Below are 23,468 nucleotides of genomic sequence, written 5' to 3'. Positions count from 1 at the left end.
GTGTGTGTGTGAGTGAGTGAGTGTGTGTGTGTCTGTGTGTGTGTGAGAGTGTGTGTGTGAGAGTGTGTGTCCAGTTTGACCCTTTGCAGAAAGAAGTGACTTCCTCACACAGAGGGTGGTACGTGTATGGAATGAGCTGCCAGAGGAAGTGGTGGAGGCTGGAACAATTACAGCATTTAAAAGGCACCTGGATGGGTATATGAATAGGAAGGTTTGGAGGGATATGGGCCAAGTGCTGGTAAATGGGACTAGGTCATAATGGGATATCTGGTCAGCACGGATGAGTTGGACCAAAGGGTCTGTTTCCATAACTCGATGTGGCAGGTTGAAGGCAGATGCTGCAATGATGTCCCTGGGTGTGTGTTGCTGCTTTTCCAAGGACCGTTACTAAATGAGAATTTACTCGGTCAGTGAGTTCCTCATTGGGTGAGATGAGTTTGAGCAGTGAGGGGCTGCGATGTTCCTCAGGGTCTCAGAGATCTAAGGTTATTCCTATTTCATTGAGGTGTTAACGTAACCATGCCAGGGTGGGAGGGATGAATGGCCTACCCTTACTGCTATGGCCAAAGGACCCAGCATTGGGGAGAGGCTGGGACACTGCAAACTACCCCTTCTTGTCCCCCCACCCAGCCTCAGACAAACCTCTCACTCAGATCCCAATCCCTTCACTTGGCTGAGTTCAGGCTCCAATCACAATCCCCAGTGAAGTCCCTGGAGCAATGATAGCAGCTACAGTAATAGAGAATTACCAGCCTCTCATTGGCTGGCAGCTCATTGGCAGGCAGGACCTCTGTCCTCTTGATCCTAGATCCCGTGCAGGACCTAGTGCTGGCTGTTTGACTGCCTACCAGACAGTTACCAAACTCCAGCCTCCCACACTGCAGCAACTGGGCTCTCCCATCACCTTAAACAACTGGACAAAAAGCTGGTGTTACCAGATCCCAGGCAATGTTCTCTAACTTGTTATGCTTCCTGACCCCCCCCCCCCCCCCCCAAAGCCTGTCCACCATCTACAAGGCACAGGTCAGGAGTGTGAGGGAATACTCCCCACTTGCCTGGATGGGGGCAGCTCCAACCAACAACATTCAAGAAGCTCAACACCATCCAGGACAAAGCAGCTGCTTGATTGACACCACATCCACAAACATCCAATCCCTACACCACCAACGCTCAGTAGTAGCATTGATAAGATGCACGGCAGCAATTCACCAAAGATCCTCCGGCAGCACCTTCCAAACTGCATCTGCAAGAACAAGGGCAGCTGCTACATGGGAATACCACTGTCACTGAGTCAAAATCCTGGAATTCCCTCCCAAAGGGAATTGTGGATCTACCCACAGCACATGGACTGTAGGATATGGAGAAGATCTTCCTTTATCTAGCTGATTTCTAGCAGCCAGCATGAGAGAGAGTGTTCACTGGGAGCACACCTCGAACTATGGGATTGTTCAATGACTGTGATCACCAGAGCATTCAGCTACTTGAACCCAGGGTAATGCAGACGGAATGTTCAGTCCCACTGGTTCCCTCCAGTAAAGTTGAAATTGTTTTTAACCCCATTCTTATGTAGAGAAAATGAAACAGATGCCTGCCGTTTGGGACATAATCCACTGGCGGCTGGCTTTCTCTTGAGCATGAGATGAAGGGCTTTTGCTAGAAACATCAATTCCCCTGCTCCTCGGATGCTGCCTGACCTGCTGTGCTTTTCCAGCACCACACTCTTGACTCTAATCTCCAACATCTGCAGTCCTCACTTTCACCCTTTCTCTTGAGCAGTCAGTCCCTCATAATATTTGGAATCACAAAGTCCAGCCTGTTTGAGGTTTCTTTGACATTTTATGTTACATTCTATTGGTCTCTCTCTCTCTCTCTCTCTCTCTCTCTCACTCTCTCTCTCTCTCCAGTGAGCCACTTAATTTACATCTGCAGCCATTTTTGACTGTGTCAGCTCTACTTTAGAAAGGACCTGTTGGAATTATAGTTAAAAATATTGACAGTACTTGTTTCCAATATTGAATCCTGTCCTTCATCTTTCCAAGCTCAGTGAAATGCCAGGTTATTGCTGTTAAATCATTAGTTTCAAATGGTTTTGTGTCTGTTATTTCAAGGTAACCTATGGAAATCTTAAGAAAACAACAGACATTCATTGCCCATTGTTCAGGCAGAGGGTCACCTACTAGAATGAGCATCACCCTTAAAGCTTTACTTAGAGTGTTCAGGGTGACCATTCCAAACTGAAAATCTACCCTTTTACTGTAAATAATTAATAGATTTATAATGATTCTCACCAGTCATACTATTTCAGTAACTTCTTCGTAATTCCTTGTGCTGTTTTCCTTACAGAAAGGGCAAATGCCTAGTCAAACACAAGAGTCATAAATGAAGTTAGTTTGCTTGGACTAATTTGTTAATAATGAATTTCGTTATTACAGAGCTGCCTCTGCGTCTCACTGGAGGGATCCCTGCTTATTCCTGCCCACTCTTCTGGACTGAATTCAATGGATATTGTTTCCGCTTCTTTCCCGAGACCAAGAGTTGGGCTGAAGCTGACCTTTACTGCGCTGAATTTTCAAATGGATTCAGATCAGCTAAATTAGCCTCAATCCACAGGTAACGGTAATACGGCTGTTTTCACAGTTAACCACTGATCAATGTTTCAACTAAAATGTATATATTTGAGGTTGAATATAAAAATATAATGTTCACAGAAGTTTGGAAATCTTTATACAACCAAGTTGATCCCTGCTTTTTAAAAATTACTTCAGGAAATGTGGGCATCGCTGGCTGGGTCAGTAGTTATTGCCCGTCCCTAGTTGCCCCTTGAGAAGGTGGGGGTGAGCTGCCTTCTTGAACGGCTGCAGTCCATGTGCTGTGGGTAGACCCATAATGCCCTCAGGGAGGGAATTACAGGATTCCGAGTGACACCCAGGAGGATGTGGGGTCAAAGTAAATACTGTCATGCCCGAAACGTCGATTCTCCTGCTCCCTGGATGCTGCCTGACCTGCTGTGCTTTTCCAGCAACACATTTTCAGCTCTGATCTCCAGCATCTGCAGTCCTCACTTTCTCTCAGTTAGGACTATATTTGCTGGAGGTTAGACAAATTAGGAGAGATATCAGAGAAACCTATAAAATTCTAACAGTACTAGACAGAGTAAATACAGGCAGGTGGGGGAGTCCAGAACCAGGGATCATTTTTAAAGATAAGGGGTAACCTTTTAGGGCTGACATGAGGAGGAATGCCTTGACCCAGAGGGTGGTGAGCCAATGGAATTCACTCACACAGAAAACAGTCAAGGCCAAAACCATTATGTGATATCAAGACGTAGCTGGATGTAGCATGGGGCTAAAGAGATCAAAGAATATGGAGGAACATGAGAACAGGCTATTGAATTGGCCATTTCGATCAGCCATGATCATTACAAATGGCAGAGTAGGCTTCAAGGGCTGAATGGTTGTCTCCTATTTCCAGTGTTGTACTTGTTGTTACCAAGCAATCAGCCTGCCTTAATCAAATACCACTTCCAAAACTGACTGTGATCCCAAATCAAAAAGAAAGCTGTCTAACAATTACACAGTCCAGGAAATCCCCTCGGATTATGTTCATCCTCGCCCAGGTCACTGAAACATGTCGAAGTATTTGTTAATAGCATCAAAACGTTTACTCACAAGCTGACTGGTGTAAGCCGAATGATTCTGAATAGTTACATAAGTTTTTAAAAGAAATTATTAAATTTAAATTTTAAAATAAAATGATTCATTTTTATAGAAGTTTCTTCAATATAACAGATTGGCCACCCGAACTAAACATTAAAAATGCTTCCTTTTGTTGTCGGGTTTGTGAACCACGCCTGGTTCCTGCTCAGACACGTGAAGAATCCCTTGATAAAAATGCTAGCCTTGTGGTTCTGTAAATGAAATCCAGTATAGCCTGGAGCCAGTGCAATCTCAACCCAATGTTCAGCACGTTCCTCTCCATGTCCCCAAAGTGGAAACCCTGGCTCCAAATATGATTTTCTAGCGATTATTAAAGCTTCAGGTAAAACCCTTTGATTTGCAGAATAACTTTGAGTTGTTTTTGAAGGTGGAATACTGTTTCACATGGTTTCATGCTGTACAGCGACATTATTTTGTAAAACTCTGTTTCTTATTCTTTCCCAGCTGGGAAGAGAATGTCTTTGTTTATGACTTAGTTAACAGTCGCGTACCTGGAATACCAACTGATATTTGGATAGGTCTCCATGATCGGAGAATGGTAAGTCCACTTCTTAAGTACTTAGAGACAATTAAAATTCTTTTAATGAATTGTTGGAAAACTGGCAGAGTGTCTAAATATCAAGGCAATTAATGCTACTCATTTATGTTACTCTCTCTCTGTGTTCTTATTTTGACCAAATACCGACAATGGATTGAAATACAAGGGGCTGGATTCCCAAAGGGACTGTGGGAAGTTCAGGTGTGGAAGTCAGAAAGTCAGGTGCTGGAAATTGCCTCATAATCTCAATTCCTGCAAAACAGAGAGTAATGTTGCAAAAGCAAGCAGGGACAGGTGGTGAGGGGCGATGAGAATCAGTTTGTGTTCATCTATGACTCTTTAAGCTCCTGAAGAAACTCATTAAGGAGCCTGGGTCAAGGTTAGTGTGGTGCTGGAAAAGCACAGCAGGTCAGACAGCATCCCAGGAGCAGGAAAATCGACGTTTCGGGCAAAAGCCCTTCATCAGTAAGCCCTTCATCAGGCTTTTGCCTGAAACGTTGATTCTCCTGCTCCTCGGATGCTGCCTGACCTGCTGTGCTTTACTAGCACCACTCTAATCTTGACTCTGATCTGCAACGTCTCCAGTACCCACTTTCGACTCATTAAGGAGCCTGGCTAGTGCAGAGCTAAACATTTAAACTTCACCTTGGTGATCCCAAAAACAGTCTAGGGCACTACCTCCTGCAAGTTCACATCCAAACCACTCACTGTCCTGACTTGGAAATATATCACCGTTCCTTCACTGTCACAGGGTCTGAATCCTGGAATTCCCTCCTTATGGAAATTGTGGGTCAACCCACAGCACATGGACTGCAGCGGTTCAAGAAGGCAGCTCACCCACACCTTTTCAAGGGGCAACTAGGGACAGGCAATAAATGCTGGGCCCAGCCAGCGATGCCCATGTCCTGGGAATGATGTTAAAACAAGTGAATGCAAAGCTGCTGGGATTTAATTTTTTTTTAATCGAAAGGTAAAATGCTGCACATGCTGGAAAGCTGAAATAAACTGAAAATGCTGGAAATACACAGCAGGTCAGCAGTGTCTGTGCCGAGGGAAATTCTCATGTTTAGCTCGCGAGCTGCAGGTAGTGGCCTATCCATTTAATCGTCGGCCTTTTACTCACAGTGATCTCTCTGTCCTCAGTCTGCTCCAGTCTGCCCGAGAGGCTGACAGTCAACACAGTGAGCAGAACATTACGCCTTCCAAAGTCAACATTGAGTTCAACAATTAGAGACCATGATATCTCCTCTATTTTCAATCGCCTGTTATTGCCTGTTCCTGCTTTTTTCTTATGTATGCTTTCCCTCAGCTGTTCCACTGGTCAAGACACATTCCTTGTTTCTTTACCCAATTCCTAATCTCTCTGGTCCTGGAAAACTAACTCCACCATCATTCAGTCTCTCCCGTCTCTCACAGACCTCCCTTTTGATCTTGACCTATCTACTCCTCGCTCAAAACCTATTCCACTTCCAACTTTCCTAGTTCTGATCAAAGATCACACACCTGAAACACTATTTCTTGTTTACTTCTTTCTCCAGCATGTTCTGTTTCACTCTCTCTCTTTCTGGGACCTAACTCGAGTTAGGGTGCTGGATCTTCTCTCTGTCCTGTCCACTGCCATTGTCTTCACTGTTTCCCCGAGGAGCTGCCTGCTCTTCTCAACAAGGTAGTGGCGCTCCCCAAAATGGCTGTCGTCTGTCATTGCCACTGATCCCTGTCAGGCGGCTTCCACTTCACAGGGCTTAGGAATTGGGACGTTATGTTGAGGTTGGGATGTTATGTTGAGGTTGGGACATCATGTTAAGGTTGTACAGGATGTTGGTGAGGTCTCTTCTGGAGCACTGTGTCCAGTTCTGGTCGGCCTGTTATAGGAAGGATATTATTAAAGGTGGAGAAGGTTCAGAAGAGATTGACCAGGATGTTGCTGGGTATGGAAGATTCGAGTTATAGGGAGAGGCTGGATAGGCTGGGACTGTTTTAACTGGAGTGTACCTTATAGAAGCTTATAAAATCATTAGGGTATAATGGCAGGTGTCTTTTCCCTAAGGTGGGAGCTTTCAAATCTAGGAGGCATATTTTTAAGGTGAGAGGAGAAAGATTTAAAAAGGACGTGAGTGAAAACTTTGTCAGACAAAGAGCAGTTCATGTGTGGATTGAACTTCCAGAGGAAGTGATGGTTGTGGGTAGAGTCACAATGTTTAAAAGACATTTGGATAAGAACATGAATAAGAAATGTTTGGAGGGATATGGACCAAGTGCAGGGAGTTGGGACTAGTTTAGTTTGGGAACATGGACTGTTGGACCAAGGGGTCTGTTTCCGTGCTGTATGATTCTATCACTAATTGCCCGGTGACCTTGCCTGAACCCAATTAAATGGGGTATTTGAATTCAAAAACCCCTCAGGAGGACAAGTGTGTGGTCAGGAAACGGAATCCATCCTGTGTTGGGATTCCCAATTGCACTTTAAAATCCGGTCCAAAGTAAGAGGTTCTGGTGTTTTTGTATGAACTAATTTTTGTAATTTAATTGTCATGGCTCAATCAGCCAATCACAGTTGGTGACTGTATTGTTTGTATTGTGGCTGTATTGGTGACTGTATTGGTGACTGTATTGGTGACTGTATTGTATGTATTGTGACTGTATTGGTGACTGTATTGGTGACTGTATTGTTTGTATTGTGACTGTATTGGTGACTATATTGTTTGTATTGTGACTGTATTGGTGGCTGTATTGGTGACTGTATTGGTGACTGTATTGTGACTGTATTGTTTGTATTGTGACTGTATTGGTGACTGTATTGGTGACTGTATTGTCTGTATTGGTGACTGTATTGGTGACTGTATTGTTAGTATTGTGACTGTATTGGTGGCTGTATTGGTGACTGTATTGGTGACTGTATTGTGACTGTATTGTTTGTATTGTGACTGTATTGGTGACTGTATTGGTGACTGTATTGACTGTATTGGTGACTGTATTGGTGACTATATTGGTGACTGTATTGTATGCTTGGTTTGAGTTATTTTGCTGATCTAGGAGAATCTCAACATGGGACTCTGGGAAGAATGTGATCCATTGGATTGGCCAAGTGTGAGAAGTTACAACTGGCAGTAATCAGAACACAAACTACTGCAGAACGAGAGAAGAGAAATGTGAAATCATATGAAATAATAGAATTCAGATAAAAGCCAGAAAGAAGAGACAGGAATTGCTCTGTCATCGCATCAAACCAGCACCAGCAGACAATTAGAATTTTTATTCACTTGTGGGCTGTGGGCATCACTGTCTGGGCTCAGCATTTATTGCCTGTCCCTAGTTGCCCCTTGAGAAGGTGGGGGTGAGCTGCCTTCTTGAACCGTTGCAGCCCATGTGCTTAAGGTTGACCCACAATGCTACAGGGGAGGGAATTCCAGGATTCTGACCCAGCGACACTGAAGGAACAGCGATATATTTCCAGGTCAGGATGATGAGTGGCTCGGAGGGGAACTTGCAGGGGGTGGTGTTCCCATGTATCTGCTGCCCTTGTCCTTCCAGATGGTAGTGGTTGTGGGTTTGGAAGGTATTGCCTGAGGATCTTCGGTGAGTTTCTGCAGTGCATCTTGTAAATAGTACACACTGCTGCTACTGAGCGTCGGTGGTGCTGATGTACATTAGCTACTCAATCAAAATGAAATTAATCTGTGGGATTTTTTGATTGGCCAACCATCGCATTGTTTCTTTGCCACATAACTGATGAAAAGGAATGAAAGTTCATTCTCTTCCAAATCAGAAACCCAGTGGCAATATGATATTGAATGCTGTCATTTTCGAGAGCTTTCTGAACTTGGTGTTAACAAGAGGCAATGAGAGGCTAAAGAAATTGAGCCCAAAAGATTTCTGAGTGGGGAAGAGATCAGAACATAAATATTGGAATGTGGTCAAGGTTAGTGGGATGGGAGAAATCCCACTCCATGATTGCTGCATCCCACAATTCCCCCTTTCTAACCTTAGAGAGGGAAGATGGTTCCCAGTCTTCAATGAATGGGGTCCTCAGATAAGACATTGCTCACAATTGATTTCTTGTCTTCCAGGTTGGAAGCTCAGTTAGTCTCAACCAGGCCCCACATCTTAGAACATAGAACATAGAACAACATAGCTCAGTACAGACCCTTTAGCCCACGATTTTGTGCTGACCTTTTATCATAGTCTAAAAATCAAACTAACCCACATACCCTTCATTTTATTATCTTCCATGTGCCTATCCAAGAGTTGCTTAAATGTCCCTAATGTATCTGACTCTACTACCACCACTGGCAGGGCATTCCACATACCCACCACTCTCTGTGTAAAGAACCTACCTCTGAGATCTCCCCTAAACCTTTCTTCAATCACCTTAAAATTATGACCCCTTGTGATAGCTATTTCCACCCTAAGAAAAAGTCTCTGGCTATCCACTCTATCTATGTTTCTTAAGGTCTTGTACACCTCCATTAAGACACCTCACATCCTTCTTCGTTCCAATGAGAAAAGACTGAGAACCCTCAACCTTTCTTCATAAGACATGCCCTTCAGTCCAGACAGCATCCTGGGAAATCTCCTCTGCATCCTCTCCACGTCCTTCCTATAATGAGGCCACCAGAATTGAACACAATATTCCAGGTGTGGTCTAACCAGGGCTCAGTAGAGCTGCTGCTTAACCTCACGGCTCTTAAATTCAATCCCCCTGCTATTGAACACACCAGACACCTTCTTAACAGCCCTAGCAACTTGGGTGGCAACTTTGTGAGATCTGTGGACATCCAGGGACTCCAAGATCACTCTGTTCCTCCACACTGCCAAGAATCCTGCCTTTAACCCTGTATTCCACATTCAAATTCTACCTTCCAAAGTGAATGACTTCACACTTTTCCAGGTTGAACTCCATCTACCATTTCTCAGCCCAGTTCTGCATCCTGTCAGTATCCTGTTACAACCTACAACAGCCCACCACACTATCCATAACTCTACCAACCTTTGTGTCATCAGCAAACTTACTAACCCACTCTTCCACTTCCTCATCCAAGTCATTTATTCAAATCAGAAAGAGCAGAGGTCCCAGTACAGATCCCTGTGGAACACCACAGGTCACTGAGCTCCAGACTAAATGCTTTCCATCTACCACCACCGTCTGTCTTCTATGAGCCAGCCAATTCTGTATCCAGACAGACAGATTTCCCTGTATCCTATGTCTCCTTACTTTCTGAATGAGCCTACCATAGGGAACCTTATCAAACTTCTTGCTAAAATTCATATACACCACATCCACTGCTCTACCTTCATCAACGTGTTTTGTTACATCCTCAAATAATTCAGTAGAGTTTGTGAGGCATGACCTGCCCCTCACAAAGCCATGCTGACTATCTCTGATCAAACTATGGTTTTCTAAGTAATCACAAATCCTGTCTCTCAGAATCCTCTCCAATACTTTGCCCACCACTGATGTAAGACTATAATTCCCACGATTATCCCTATTCCCTTTCTTGAACAAGGGAATAATATTTTCCACCCTCAAATCATCTGGCACTACTCCAGTGGACAGTGAGGACACAAAGATCATCACCAAAGGGGCAGCAATCTCTTCCATCGCTTCCTGAAGTAACCTCGGGTATATCCCATCTGGCCTGGGGGATTTGTCTATCTTTACGTTTTTCAAACTTTTCAGCACATCCTCCTCCTTGACATCAACCTGTTCCAGCATGTCAGTCTGTTTCACTGTGTCCTCAGAAACATCAAGGTCCCTCTCCGTAGTGAATACTGAAGCAAAGTATTCATTAAGGACCTCCCCTACTTGCTCCAACTCCAGGCACAAGTTCCCCCCACTATCCCTGACTGGTCCTCACTCTGGCCTTCCTCCTGTTCCTCACATAAGTGTAGAACACCTTGGGGTTTTCCTTAACCCTATCCATTAAAGCTTTCTCATGCCCCCTTCTAGCTCTTCTAAGTCCATTCTTCAGTTCCTTCCTGGCTACCTTGTAACTCTCTAGAGCTCTGTCTGATCCTTGCCTCCTCAAGCTTAAGTAAGATTCCATCTTACCCTTGACTAGATGTTCCACATCTCTTCTCATCCAAGGTTCCTTCACCCTACCATCCCTTCCTTGCCTCAGTGGGACAAACCTGTCCAGCACCATCATCAGGTGCTCCCTGAACAACCTCCACATTTCTGTCCTGCATTTCCCTGAGAACATCTGTTCCCAATTTAGGTGCCCCAGTTCCTGCCTGATAATATTGTACGTCCCCCTCCCCCAATTAAATACTTTCCCATACTGTTCCTATCACTCTCCATGAGCATAGTAAAGGTCACAGAGTTATAATCACTATCACCGACGTGGTATTCTTGATGGAATTGCCCAGAGTCCTGTCAGGCTGGGGTGTGAGTGCCGTGATAGTGATAGCCTCTGACTGAATGATATTCTTTGTTGTTACTCTTGTAAAGTACATTCGAAGGTTCTGTACCTGAGACCGTTCTGAATGAATGCCCAGTTTAAGGCTGGAAGCCAGTTTAACCAATTCCTGGTCTCACTTGGGAGAGCACCAGTAAATTATGGATTTCCTGCACTATTGTTTTTGGGGCAATAATTATTTGCAAGTAGTTATTTGTGTAGACATGTTAATAAATAATGATCTTCAATTCCTTTCTAAATTCTGGGCAGGAAGGGGATTTTGAATGGACTGATGGAACAACGTATGACTATAATTATTGGGATCGCAACCAACCTGATGATGGAACCCACCTGACAGAGGAGGAGGAAGATTGCGGCCAGATATGGTTCCGGCAAAGCAGTGGTAGGCACGTTCTCTGAAATAATGTCAGACTAGTGGAATCTTTGCTGGGAAATTAGGAGGGACGTTAAACTTTGGGAAAATCCAGTGGTAATGCTCGATGAATTCCACTTGTCTCCAAATTTGAGAAAAGTTATTGAATTTTGATGAAAAACAGGAATCAAGGGAATATCTAACAGCAAAAAAACCCTGTAAATCTGAAATAGAAACAAAACAAGACTGGTAATGCTCAGGGGACAGTGAGGACGGCAGATACTGGGGATCTGAGTCGAGAGTATGGTGCTGAAAAAGCACAGCAGGTCAGGCAGCATCCGAGGAGCAGGAGAATCAACGTTTCAGGCATAAGCTCTTCATCAGGATACTCAGCAGGGAAATTGATGGGATTAAAGTCCAACAAATCCCCAGGGTCTGATAATCTGCATCCCAGATACTGAAGGAAGTAGCCCGAGAGATACTGGGTGCACTGGTGGTCAACTTTCAAGGTGCTATAGACTCTGGGACAGTCCCCACAGTCTGGAGGGTAACTAATGTAATGTCTCTATTTTAGAAAAGAGGGAGGGAAAACCGGGAAATATATACCAGTCAGACTGATGTCCGTTATGGGGAAAATGTTCGCGTCTATGATAAAAGATTTAATAGGACATTAGGAAAACATTGCCAGGCTTGGACAGAGTCAGCATGGATTTGCAGAAGGGAAATTATGCTTGACAAATCTGCTGGAATTTTTGGAGGATGTAACTAATAGAGTTGATGAAGGGAAGCCACTGGCTGTTGGTTTATTTGAACTTTCAGAAGTCCCACATAACAGATTAGATATAAAATTAGAGTGCATGGCACTGAGATGGATAGAAAACAGGCTGGCAAACAGGAAATAAAGAGTGGGAATAAACAGGTCTTTTTCTGATCGGCTAGCAGTGACTAATGAGAACTTGGAACCCAGGTGGTCACAATATTTATTAGTGATTCAGATGAGAAAACAAAATGTAATATTTCAAAATTTGTGAATGACATAAAGCTGGGTTGGAGGGGGAGCTAGATGCAGAGATGCTTTAATGTGATTTGGACAAATTGGCTGAGGGGGAAATGTATGGCAGATGCAGTATAATGTGTCTAAATGTGAGATTATCCACTTTGGTAGCAAAAACAGGAGGCAAGTTATCTCCCATGCTGAAGGTAAGCATGCAGGTCCAGCAGGTGGAAAAGAAGGCAAACGGGTAGGTTGGCCTTTGTGGTGAGCAGATTTAAGTTTAGGAGCAGGGATGTCTTACTGCAATTATCTCGGGCCTTGGTGAGACCAGGCCTACTCTCTGCAGTTTTGGTCTCCTTATCTGAGGGAGAATACTTTTGCTATGGAGTGAGTGCAGTGAATATGCACCAGACTGATTCCTGGGAAGGCAGGATTGACATTTAAGGCAATTTTTAAATCTGTTAGGATTATGTTTACTGTACTTCAGAAGAGTAAGGGGGAAATCTCATAAAAACCTATAAAATTCAAACAGGACCAGACAGAGTAAATGCAGAAAAGATGTTCCAGATGACCAGGGGAGTCTAGAACCAGGGATCACAGTAAAAGGATAAGGAGTAAAGCTTTTAGGGCTGAGATAGGGAGAAATGTCTTGACCCAGAGAGTGGTGAGCCAATGGAATTCACTCGGACAGAAAGCAGTCGAGGCCAAAACATGGTACGATTTCAGGAAGGACTGGATATACCACTTCAAGCTGAAGGAATCGATGGATCTGGAGGGGGCGGGGTTGGGGGTGAGGTGAGGGGGCAAGCAGGAGTAAACCATTGAGTTGGATGGTCAGCCATGATCATAATGAATGGCAGAACAAGCTTGCAGGGACAAATGGCCTCTTTCTGTTCCTGATTCTTATATTTCTAAATTGCTTAACACCATCCAGGACCAGGCAGCCTGCATGACTGGCACCCAATCTACCAACTTCAACATTCACTTCCATTTGGATGTAGGTTTGCTCACTGAGCTGAAAGGTTCATTTCCTGTGACATCACCAACCCAAAGAAACCCAAAAGTATAAATAGAAAGCAGGAATTTTCAGCATTGCTTCACATGAGGTCCTCTGAAGATGTTAGCTAGTAAGGTAACAAACGTCTGGAAATGAACCTTTCAGCTCAGCGAGCAAGCCTACGTCCAAAACCTCAACTCAGCCCATCGAGTCTGCATTGATGTATCTATCACTAAAAGTGCTTTAATCACAATTTCCTACACTTGTCCCACATCCTTGAACGTTATGATATTTGAAGTACTCATCCAAATATATTTTAAAGGTTGTAAGATTTCCAGCCTCCACTACCTTCCCAGGTAGTGCATTCCAGATTCTCACTGAGAATTTTCCCTAAACCCCTCTGAATCTCCTGCCCCTTACCCTAAAACTATGCTCCCTCATGATTGACCCCTCAGCCAAGGGGAACAGCTGCTCTCTATTCACCCTGTCTATACTCCTCATGATCTTATCCACCTCAATCATGTCCCCCCTCAGTCCTCTCTGCTCTAAAGGAAACAATCTAAGCCCATCCAGTCTCTCCTTATACCTCAATATCTCCATCCCAGACAACATCCTGTTGAACCTCCTCTGTACGCTCTCCAGTGAGGTGACCAGAACTGAACACAGTACTCCAGCTGTGACCTGACCCACGCTCTGTACAGCTCCAATATTACCTCCAGACTCTTATACTCTCTGCACGACTGTTGAAAGCAAGTGTCCCATCTGCCTTCTTAACTATCCTATTCACACGCTCTACCGACTTTAGGGATCTGTGAATAATTACCCCAAGATCGCTCTGCTCCTCTGAGCTACCCAGTGTCCTTCCATTCATTAAATATTCCCTCATCTTGTTTCTTCTTCCAAAGTGTCTCATCTCACACTTATCAGGGTTAAATACCATCTGCCACTGGTCTACCCATCTGACTAACCCAACCATATCTTCCTCTAACCTACAGCCATCTACTTCACTATTAATCAACTTACCAATCTTGGTGACATCTGCAAAATTTGCTTAACATTCCCCCAACATTTATATCTATATCATTTATGTATATGACAAACAATAAGGGTCCCAATATAGTGATCCTTGTAGTACACCACTGGACGCAGGCCTTTAGTCACTTAAACAGTCTTCTCCCACTACCTTTTGTGCCCTATCACTAAGTCAGTTTCTGATCCATCTCACCAAGTTCCTCTGAATTCCATGGGCTTTAACCTTCTCAATCTGTCTCCTGTGAGAGATATGGTCAAAAGCTTTGCTAAAATCCATACAAACTACATCAGTTGAACTTCCCTCATCCATACACTTGATCACATTTTTGAAAAGTTCTAACAAAATGGTTAGGCATGACCTCTCTCTCTGACAAAGCCATGCTGATTATCCCTAATTAACCCATTCCTTTCCAAGTGGACATTAATTCACTCGTTCAGAATTTTCTCCAATAGTTTCCCTACCACTGACATGAGACTCATCGGTCTGTAATTTCCTGATTCATCTCTACCACCTTTCTTGAAAAGTGGAACCACATTAGCCATCCTCCAGTCCTCAGGCACTCCAACCCTACGCCCCCCTCCAACCCCAAGTGGCCAGAGAGGAATTAAAAATTGGTGTCAGAGCCCCTGCAATTTCCTGCCACTCCTCCCACAGCAGCCTGGGATGCAGTTCATATTCATGGAATTGTCTACTACCTACAAGGCACAAGTCAGGAGTGTGATGGAATACTCCCCTCTTGTCTGGATGGGGGCAGCTCCAACAACATTCAAGAAGCTTGACACCATCCACGATAAAGCAGCCGCTAGATAGGCACCACATCTTCAAACACCCACTCCCTCCACCACTGACGGTTAGTAGCAGCTGTGTGTACTATCTACAAGATGCAGAAATTCACCAAAGATCCTCAGACAGCACCTTCCAAACCACGAACACTTCCATCTAGAAGGACAAGGGCAGCAGATACGTGGATCACCACCCCCTGCAGGTTCCCCTCCGAGCCACTCACCATCCTGACTTAAAAATATATCGCCTTCAGTGTCACTGGGTCAAAATCCTGGAATTCCTTCCCTAAGGGCATTGTGGGTCAACCCACAGCACATGGACTGCAGTGAGTCAAGAAGGCAGCTCACCCCCACCTTCTCAAGCTGGGCAACTAGGGACAGGTAATAAATGCTGGGCCAGATAGTGACACCCATATCCCATGAAGAAATAATTAATAATTAAGGCTCTTGAGTAGAACTTTGAAAATCACAATGAACTAGTCACAGAGAGATAATGGTGGACAAATGTTCAGTGAATGTCCAACTTACTTTTAAAAAAGGATTTCGAGTTATTTCCATTTGTAATTAAAATTACAGTGTCTGAGAATGAATTATATTAGCCTTGCTGAATCCCTCTTCCTCCAAAGTCAACTCCAGTCACTTTTCCAGCTAAAGGTAATGTTAAATGTGGTTGCACAAACTGAAATAAAGAGACCTCCATTTGTTCAAGACCCTTTGAATAAAGGGAGCTAACTTCTTTCATCAACACTGAGGAAGCAAAAAACCTTGCTCCAAAAACCGACAAGAGCAGGATACAAATCAACTGGTCAAAGGAAAATGTATCCTCTTCACCTGCAGCCTCCGAGCTCGCAGATGAAATGCTAACACTTTTACAGGTCATTACTTTCAAAGGCTTGAGTAAATTGAAGAAGTGCTTTCATGTCCTTATCAATATTTCACTGCCATTTCACAGATAATCATGCAGCCAGCAGAGCAGCATCATTACCTCCCACATTTTCGTTGAGAACTTCCTGCAGCACTTTGCATCCTGCAGTCTGTGTGAAGTTTGCACATTCTCCTGTTAAACGCACAGGTTTCCTCCAGGTGCTCCAGTTTCCTCCCACAATCCAAAGATGTGGAGGTCAGGTGAATTGGCCATGCCAAACTGCCCACAGTGACAAGGGATGAGTAGGCTATGTGCATTAGTCAAGGGTAACTATCGGGTAATAGGGTAGGGGAATGGGTCTGGGTGGGTTACTCATCAGAGGGTTGGTGTGGACTTGTTGGGCCAAAAGCCTGTTTCCACACTGTAGGGATTCTATGATTCTATGATTTTGGGATATGGGAGGAGGAAGTCCCGAAAGGGTGATTTCAAGCCCCCTTCCCAATCCCCCAATGTACCAGCATAGAGCAGAATTACAGTGGGCCCCCTATGGTGAGGGGCAGGAGCGATAGAAAGTGAAGAGGTTTTCCATTCTCATTGATCTGAAGCAGAGTTCATCATTGGGATGCTGAATTGTCTGTATCCTGTAAATGCAGGAATCATATAGTGAGGTCTCTTGACTGCATTCCTTTTGCCCTCAAAAGGATGGCTCAGTCCCTAACAACTGATTGGTACATGTTGCTATGGCAACCAGGATAAATCAGCACAGGGGGGAAAGTGAGGACTGCAGATGCTGGAGATCAGAGCTGAAAATATGTTGCTGGAAAAGCGCAGTAGGTCAGGCAGCATTCAAGGAACAGGAGAATCGACGTTTCGGGCATGAGCCGTGGTGCTCCAGGAGCTGATGCATGACTTTTACAGTTACAGCTGACGCTCAGCTGTTCCAAGGTCCACAGACACTTGCCTCACTCCCAGCACCAACACCTCCTCAGGATGCCCACTCATTGTTGAAAGAAATAAGGGATTTCAGAACGATCCAAGGTCCCTGACAGACACCTTCTTCAATACTTGCTGTGCTGATTTAGGCGCAGCAGGTCAGGCAGCATCCGAGGAGCAGTAAAATCGACATTTTGGGCAAAAGCCCTTCATCAGGAATAAAAGCTTTTAAAGCTTTTATTCCTGATGAAGGGCTTTTGCCCGAAACATCAATTTTACTGCTCCTCGGATGCTGCCTGACCTGCTGTGCCTTGTAGATGGTGGACAGGCTTTAGGGGGTCAGGAGGTGAGTTACTGTCTGCATGGTTCTAAATGAGGAATGACGATGAGGAAAATCCTGTTGCATGCAGTGAGTGGAGTGGTGTCTGGAGTACATGGGCTGAGAGCACAGCAGAAACTAATTCAAATGGAACTTTTAAGCAGGAACTTGATGAGCGTTTGAAGAGAAAAGATTTATAAGGTTATTAGGAAAAGTTAGGGAAGTGGGAGTTGCTGGGTTGTTCCTGCAGAGAGCAGGATGGACTCCATTTGTTCTTTGGTTCTGTCTGGTGCAAAGTCCTGAATATGAATGTCCACCCCAGTCCAACACCAGCACCTCTACATGGTGAATGTCTGAGAAACAGTGAGCTACAAACTGAGGGCTTCAGTCACACTCCCCACTGTCGCAAGTCCCTGATAAATAGAATGACTGTGTGGGATGTATACCCCTGCAGAGGCAAGTAGACAAGGAAACCCCTTTGCTTAAGGATTTTGATGAAGTAACAGATGAGAAGCTATCAGAACAGAGAGTGCATTTAAACCTCAGTGTGTGGAGTAAATCAATCCCCATCACTTCCAATGGGAGCCGCTTTTAATCTTTTCACTGGAGACAATGGTTATCTGCTGAAAGCCAGTGCTTCCAAATAGGGCTGTTGGACTATAACTTGGTGTTGTGTGATTTTTAACTTTGTCCCCCCAGTTTTAACTTTGTCTCTCTCTGTACTGTCACATCCCCAATGTGGGGCTGCTAATACTGGCCAGGGCATAACAGAACCTGAGCCATCTCCACCTGGAAACTGAGAGCAGCATGCCTCTCTGTTTAAACTCCAGCAGCATCTATACTGGATTCCAAAGAGTGTGCAGTAGCCTTTAACTCTGAACCAGGTTACAATGATGAACATTTCCCTTCATTCACCTCTCCTGCTAATGGTTAATTTCTATTGAATTGCATCTTACTCTGTTTCTCATTTCCTTGGAGTGTGGTCCGGAGGGAGTGAGGTTTATTTACAGAAATCGCTCTTGATGCTGAGCATGAAAGTAATGTCCAGCAAACCAGTAAAAACGTTTTCTTTAAAAGAACATAGGGATTTCATTAAAATATGTTGATGTGTTCCTTATTACCATCACAGAGTGAGGACATTTATTACATGGACTTGATCTTCCTCAGACAACACCTTCCAAACCCACAACCACTTCCATCTAGAAGGACAAGGGCAGCAGATACATGGGGAACACTACCCCCTGCAAGTTCCCCTCCAAGCCACTCACCATCCTGACTTGGAAATATATCGCTGTTCCTTCAGTATCGCTGGGTCAAAATCCCGGAATTCCCTCCTTAAGAACATTGTGGGTCTACCCACAGCACATGGACTGCAGTGGTTCAAGAAGGCAGCTCACCCCCACCTTCTCAACGGGCAACTAGGGACGGGGCAATAAACGCTAACAGAACCAGCGATACCCACATCCCACAAACAAATAACAAAAAGCTGTAGATCGCCCCTCAGGTCCCTTTTATATCTTTCCCTCCCACCTTAAACCTATGCCCTCTAGTTCTGGACTCTCCCACCCCAGAGAAAAGACTTTGTCTATTTATTCTATCTATGCCTCTCATGATTTTATAAACCTCTATAAGGTCACACCTCAGCCTCTGACGCTCCAGGGAAAACAGCCCCAGCCTGTTCAACCTCTCCCTATAGCTCAAATCCTCCAACCCTGGCAACATCCTTGTAAATCTTTTTTACAGCTTTTCAATTTAATAATATCCTTCCAATAACTGGGTGACTAGAATTGCACTCAGAATTCCAAATATGGCCTTACCAATGTTTTACACAGCTGTAACAAGGTGTCCCAACTCTTGTACTCCGTTCTCTGGCTAATGAACGCAGGCATGCTAAATGCCTTCTTCACCATCCTACCTCTCTACCTGTGGTGCCACTTTCAAGGAACTATGTACCTGCATCCCTAGGCCTCTCTGTCTGATAACACTCCCCAGGGCCCTACCACTAACTGTCTAAGTCCTGCCTGGTTTGTCTTAGCAAAAATGCCACACCTCACATTTATCTAAATTAAACTCCATCTGCTGTTTCCCGGCTCAGTGGCCCAGCTGATTAAGATCCCATTATAATCTTAGACAACCTTCTTCACTTTCCACTATATTGCCAATTTTGGTGTCATCTGCAAACTATGCCTCCTATATTCTTGTCAAAATCGTTTATATAAACTGTGAACAATAGTGGGCCCAGTACTGATCATTTGGGCTAGCTCTCCCTGGATCCAATGTGATCTAACCTGACTAACCATGTCGAAGGCCTTGCCAAAGAGTCCATGTGGATAATGCCTACCACTCTGCCTTCATCTATCTTCTTGGTCACTTCTTCAATCAAGTATGTGAGACATGATTTCCCACGCACAAAGCCATGCTGACTATCCCTAATCAGTTCTTGCCTTTCCAAATATATGTAAAGCCTATATTTCAGATTCTTCTCTTACCCACCACTGACATCAGGCTCTTTGTTCTCCAGTCAGCTATGTCTTATTGAATGCACCGAAAAATCAGGAAAACGTGGTTCTGATATTATTCACTTTATGATCACCCAATTGAAAGTTCCGGACATTGACTCTCATTTCAAATTAACTCCTCCATGTGGAAAGCTCCCATTGGGTTGAACAACATTTCACATGTTCCCGAGCAGCAAACCAGCCTTTGGCACCATTTCCTTTGACTCTGCTTTCATTATTTGCTCATAGTCTTTCACATCCTGGGGGCATTCTCCAATGAGCAGCAAAGATAAAGAAATAGAACTGTTCAAAACTGATAAATTAAAAACGACTGAACCAATGTGTCTCAAGACAGAAATATTTATTGTAATTTATAACAAAGTCCATATTCCCAGGGTAGAAGCACAATCCTATGAGCAGATTGAGAAAGACTGGGCCTGTGTTCTCTCAGGTTGTGAAGAATCAGAAGAGACTTCATTGAAACTTTGGCCATTTTTCCAGAGCTTGGTGGGAAGATTCGGGGAGGGGTTCTGGAATCGAGATGGAGACATTCTCAAAATTAGGGCTCAGCCATTTAGGATTGAGATAAGGTGGAGGTTCCTCAATGAAGATGGTGAATCTGGTCATCTCTACACCAGAGAGCTGTGGAAAGGCCATCATTGAGCAGGCTGAATATAGAGGTCGATAGATTTCCAGATATTAAAGATGTCAGGGGTCGGGGCACAGCGTGTTAAAATGCTGCTGAGCTCAAGGGTCAGTCATAGTCTTCTTGAATGGTGCAGCAAGCTTGATGGACCAAATGGCCTCCTCCATCACCTTGGGAAGTCTGACCAAAACCTGCTGATGATAAACATTGACGTTCCTCTACTTTAAAGCAAAGTACTCTTTCAGAACATATACTTCTGAATAGTGAACGGTGGGCAGGAAATGGTGCCAGTACACCACGACTCTGTCACAGGGTCAGGAAATACAAATGCAATAGCACGGGTTCCTTTCTGTGCGTACAGATAGGCAGCTGGAGGGAATATAGCTCGTGACATCGATCCAGGCTATGGAACTCTCACACCACCAATTCACAGCCCTTTGAGAGAAGTTATTTCTCTCCTTCGCTGTTTTAATTCTGCTGCCCCTTATCCGAAAACTGTGACCTCTCGTTTTAGGTTGTCCCACATGAGGAAACATCCTCGCTCCATCTCCCTCGTCAACCTCCTTTAGTATCTTATTCATCTCATAGAATCATTACAGAGTGGAAAAGGGCCATTTGGCCCAAAAGGTCCACACCAACTCTCCAAAGAGGATCCCATTCAGACCCATTCCCCTCCTACTCTACATTTACCCCTGACTAATGCACCTAACTTGCACACTATGGGCAATTTCCCATGGTCAATCCACCTGACCCACACATCCTAAACTGTGGGAGGAAACTGGAGCATCCAGAGGAAACCCACGCAGACACAAACTCCTATCACCCGAGGGTGGAATCGAACCCAGGACCCAAGTGCTGTTAGGTAGTAGCACTAACTGCTGAGCCAGCGTGCCACCCATCTCAATTGGATCATCTTTCATTCTTCTAAATTCCAGAGAGTATAGGTCTAAACTGCTTAACCTCCCTTCATGAAACAAATCCCATAGCTCTGGAATCAATCTTGTGAACTTTCTTTGAACTGTCTCCAAGACAATGACATCATTCCTCAAATAAGGGGACCAACACTGTAATCAGTTTTCATATTTGGTCTCACTCCATCTGGAATCATCTAGACTCGAAATATTAGTTTGCTCTCCCTCCATGGATGCTGCCTGACCCACTGTGATTTCCAGCATTTGTACAGTACAGATTCCAGCACCTACAGTAATTTGCTCCTACATGGTCTCACTAATGCCTTGTACATTTGCAGCAACACTTCGCTACTTTTAATACTTTATTCCTTTAGCAATTAATGCCAAAATTCTGGTTGTGGTATTACCTGCTGTAATTGCTTATTAGTTTTTTGCAATTTATGTACAAGGTTACGCAGATCCCTCTGCACCAAAGCAGCCGACATTGTTCTCTGTTTAGATAAAAAGTCATCTTCCTAGTTCTCCACCTCAAACTTACCCACATTAAACTTCATCTGCCAATTTTTGGCCCATTTCACCTAAACTACAGGTAGTTCTGTTATAATGTGTGTTTCATTAATGTAAATTCACTGAAACACAATTGACAAATTGGGAACACTGTTTCTGAAGTGCAAGCTTTTAAAATGTGTGTTGGCTGTAACGCAATTACATCACCAACACTTTGAGCGCTGTTTCTAAAGCGGGAACACAACCATCGCATTATAAAAGAACTCCCTGTATCCATATCCAGTTGTAAATTTCTGATCTATTCATTGCAAGTGAGTATCCCCCTATTTTAGTTCCTGTGGCCATCCATGCCCCATAAAGAGACAAGCTATTGGTAGAGCTTTCAAGGTGTTATGTAAAGAGGCGGTGTGGAGAGACCAGATAGCCCTAGTGAGAAACAGATGATAGTGACCAGAAGGGTAAGGTTGGTAAAGGGTTAAAGCTGGTAAAGTGATAGAGCATATTAGAAATGGAGAGATGGGGACAGATAGGTTCAGATTAAATATGTGGAAAGGTTAGGGATTTGGAAAAGGTTAGAAAGTAGATAATCAACAACATGTTTGGTTGGTCCTCCTGGGCCTTTGTTTAGCCCATGTATCTTAAACACATTATTTTACTTTAAAAACATTACTCTTATTTTTCTGGAAAAGCCTCTGACCTGTTGAACATTTACAGAATTTTCTGTTTTTATTGCTTTCATATACAATTTGTGAACTAGTTTGCAGTTTGAGTGGGTAACTTTAATCTCCCTTGTTGGATGACAGACACAGAGGATTGGGTAGGCCATGGGGTTTATATGCCTCCTGAATTCCGAAGGGTGTAAACACAGCCATGTGCACAAGGTTAGACCAGCCTGGCATCAGGAGGGTGTAGTTGCCATGCTTCCACTCTGCCCTGGCATCATGTGCTGCTTCCCTGATTCTGGAAGATTCAGATTTAGATTTTTATTGTCATGTATACTCGAGTACAGGAAAGCAGATGTACGGTACAAAGGGAACCAATTCACCACTCTCCTCCGCCACATTGGCTACACACTCGATTACAAACTCTGAATGAAAAAAACAGCAGAAATAAAACAATGGTAAGGTCAGGCTGAGGGCAAGTCCCTAGGGCGATGCCAGTGATGAATGGTCTTGGTTTGGAGAAAAGGGATAGAAGAATACTGACACTTTTCATTTGATTGATAAAATATCTTCAGGAATATCTGTGTTTAAAGTTGAAGAGTTCTTGCAATGTTTAGGGGAAAACAAGGGCGGGGGGGGGGGGGGGGCGAGTGCAGGCGGATAGTTTTTAGGAATAAAAGAATGACTAGGGTAGGAATAGGTCCAGTCAAGGATAGTAGTGGGAAGTTGCGTGTGGAGGCGGAAGAGATTGGGGAGACACTGAATGAATACTTTTCTTCAGTATTTACTCACGAACAGGGCATTGTCGTCGATGTGAATACTGAGACACAAATAAGTAGAATGGATGGCTTTAAGGTATGTAGAGAAGAGGTGTTGGAAACCCTGGAAAAGGTGAAAATAGATAAGTCCCCTGCGCCTGATGGCATTTATCCTAGGATTCTCTGGGAAGCAAGGGAGGAGATTGCAGAGCCAATTGCCTTGATTTTAATGTCCTCTTTGTCTACAGGAGTAGTCCCAGAAGACTGGAGGATAGCAAATGTGGTACCCTTGTTCAAAAAGGGGAGTAGGGATAACCCTAGTAACTATAGGCCGGTGAGTCTCACTTCTGTTGTGGGCAAAGTCTTAGAGAGAATTGTAAGGGATAGGATTTATGCACATCTGGATAGGAATAATGTGATCAAGGATAGTCAGCATGGTTTTGTGAAGGGCAAGTCGTGCCTCACAAACCTTATTGAATTCTTTGAAAAGGTGACGAAGGAGGTTGATGAGGGGAAAGCGGTAGATGTGGTATAAATGGAT

The 23,468-nt window shown here is 44.1% G+C and overlaps 1 protein-coding gene across 1 annotated transcript in view; it reads left to right on the top strand.

Annotated features, from left to right (window-relative positions):
- Positions 1 to 23,468, top strand: part of clec19a (C-type lectin domain containing 19A) — a 45,833-nt gene that overhangs the window by 18,217 nt on the left and 4,148 nt on the right. Inside the window, exons 2-4 of the mRNA XM_043711046.1 lie at positions 2,433 to 2,610; positions 4,161 to 4,254; positions 10,920 to 11,052. Of these exons, the coding sequence (XP_043566981.1) occupies positions 2,433 to 2,610; positions 4,161 to 4,254; positions 10,920 to 11,052 (405 nt within the window). The remainder of the gene's footprint in view (positions 1 to 2,432; positions 2,611 to 4,160; positions 4,255 to 10,919; positions 11,053 to 23,468) is intronic.

Source organism: Chiloscyllium plagiosum, chromosome 21 (assembly GCF_004010195.1).
Source record: "Chiloscyllium plagiosum isolate BGI_BamShark_2017 chromosome 21, ASM401019v2, whole genome shotgun sequence".
Classification (NCBI taxonomy): domain Eukaryota; kingdom Metazoa; phylum Chordata; class Chondrichthyes; order Orectolobiformes; family Hemiscylliidae; genus Chiloscyllium; species Chiloscyllium plagiosum.
The sequence above is the reverse complement of the archived record's forward strand: the minus strand, read 5'-3'. Positions and strand labels throughout refer to the sequence as shown.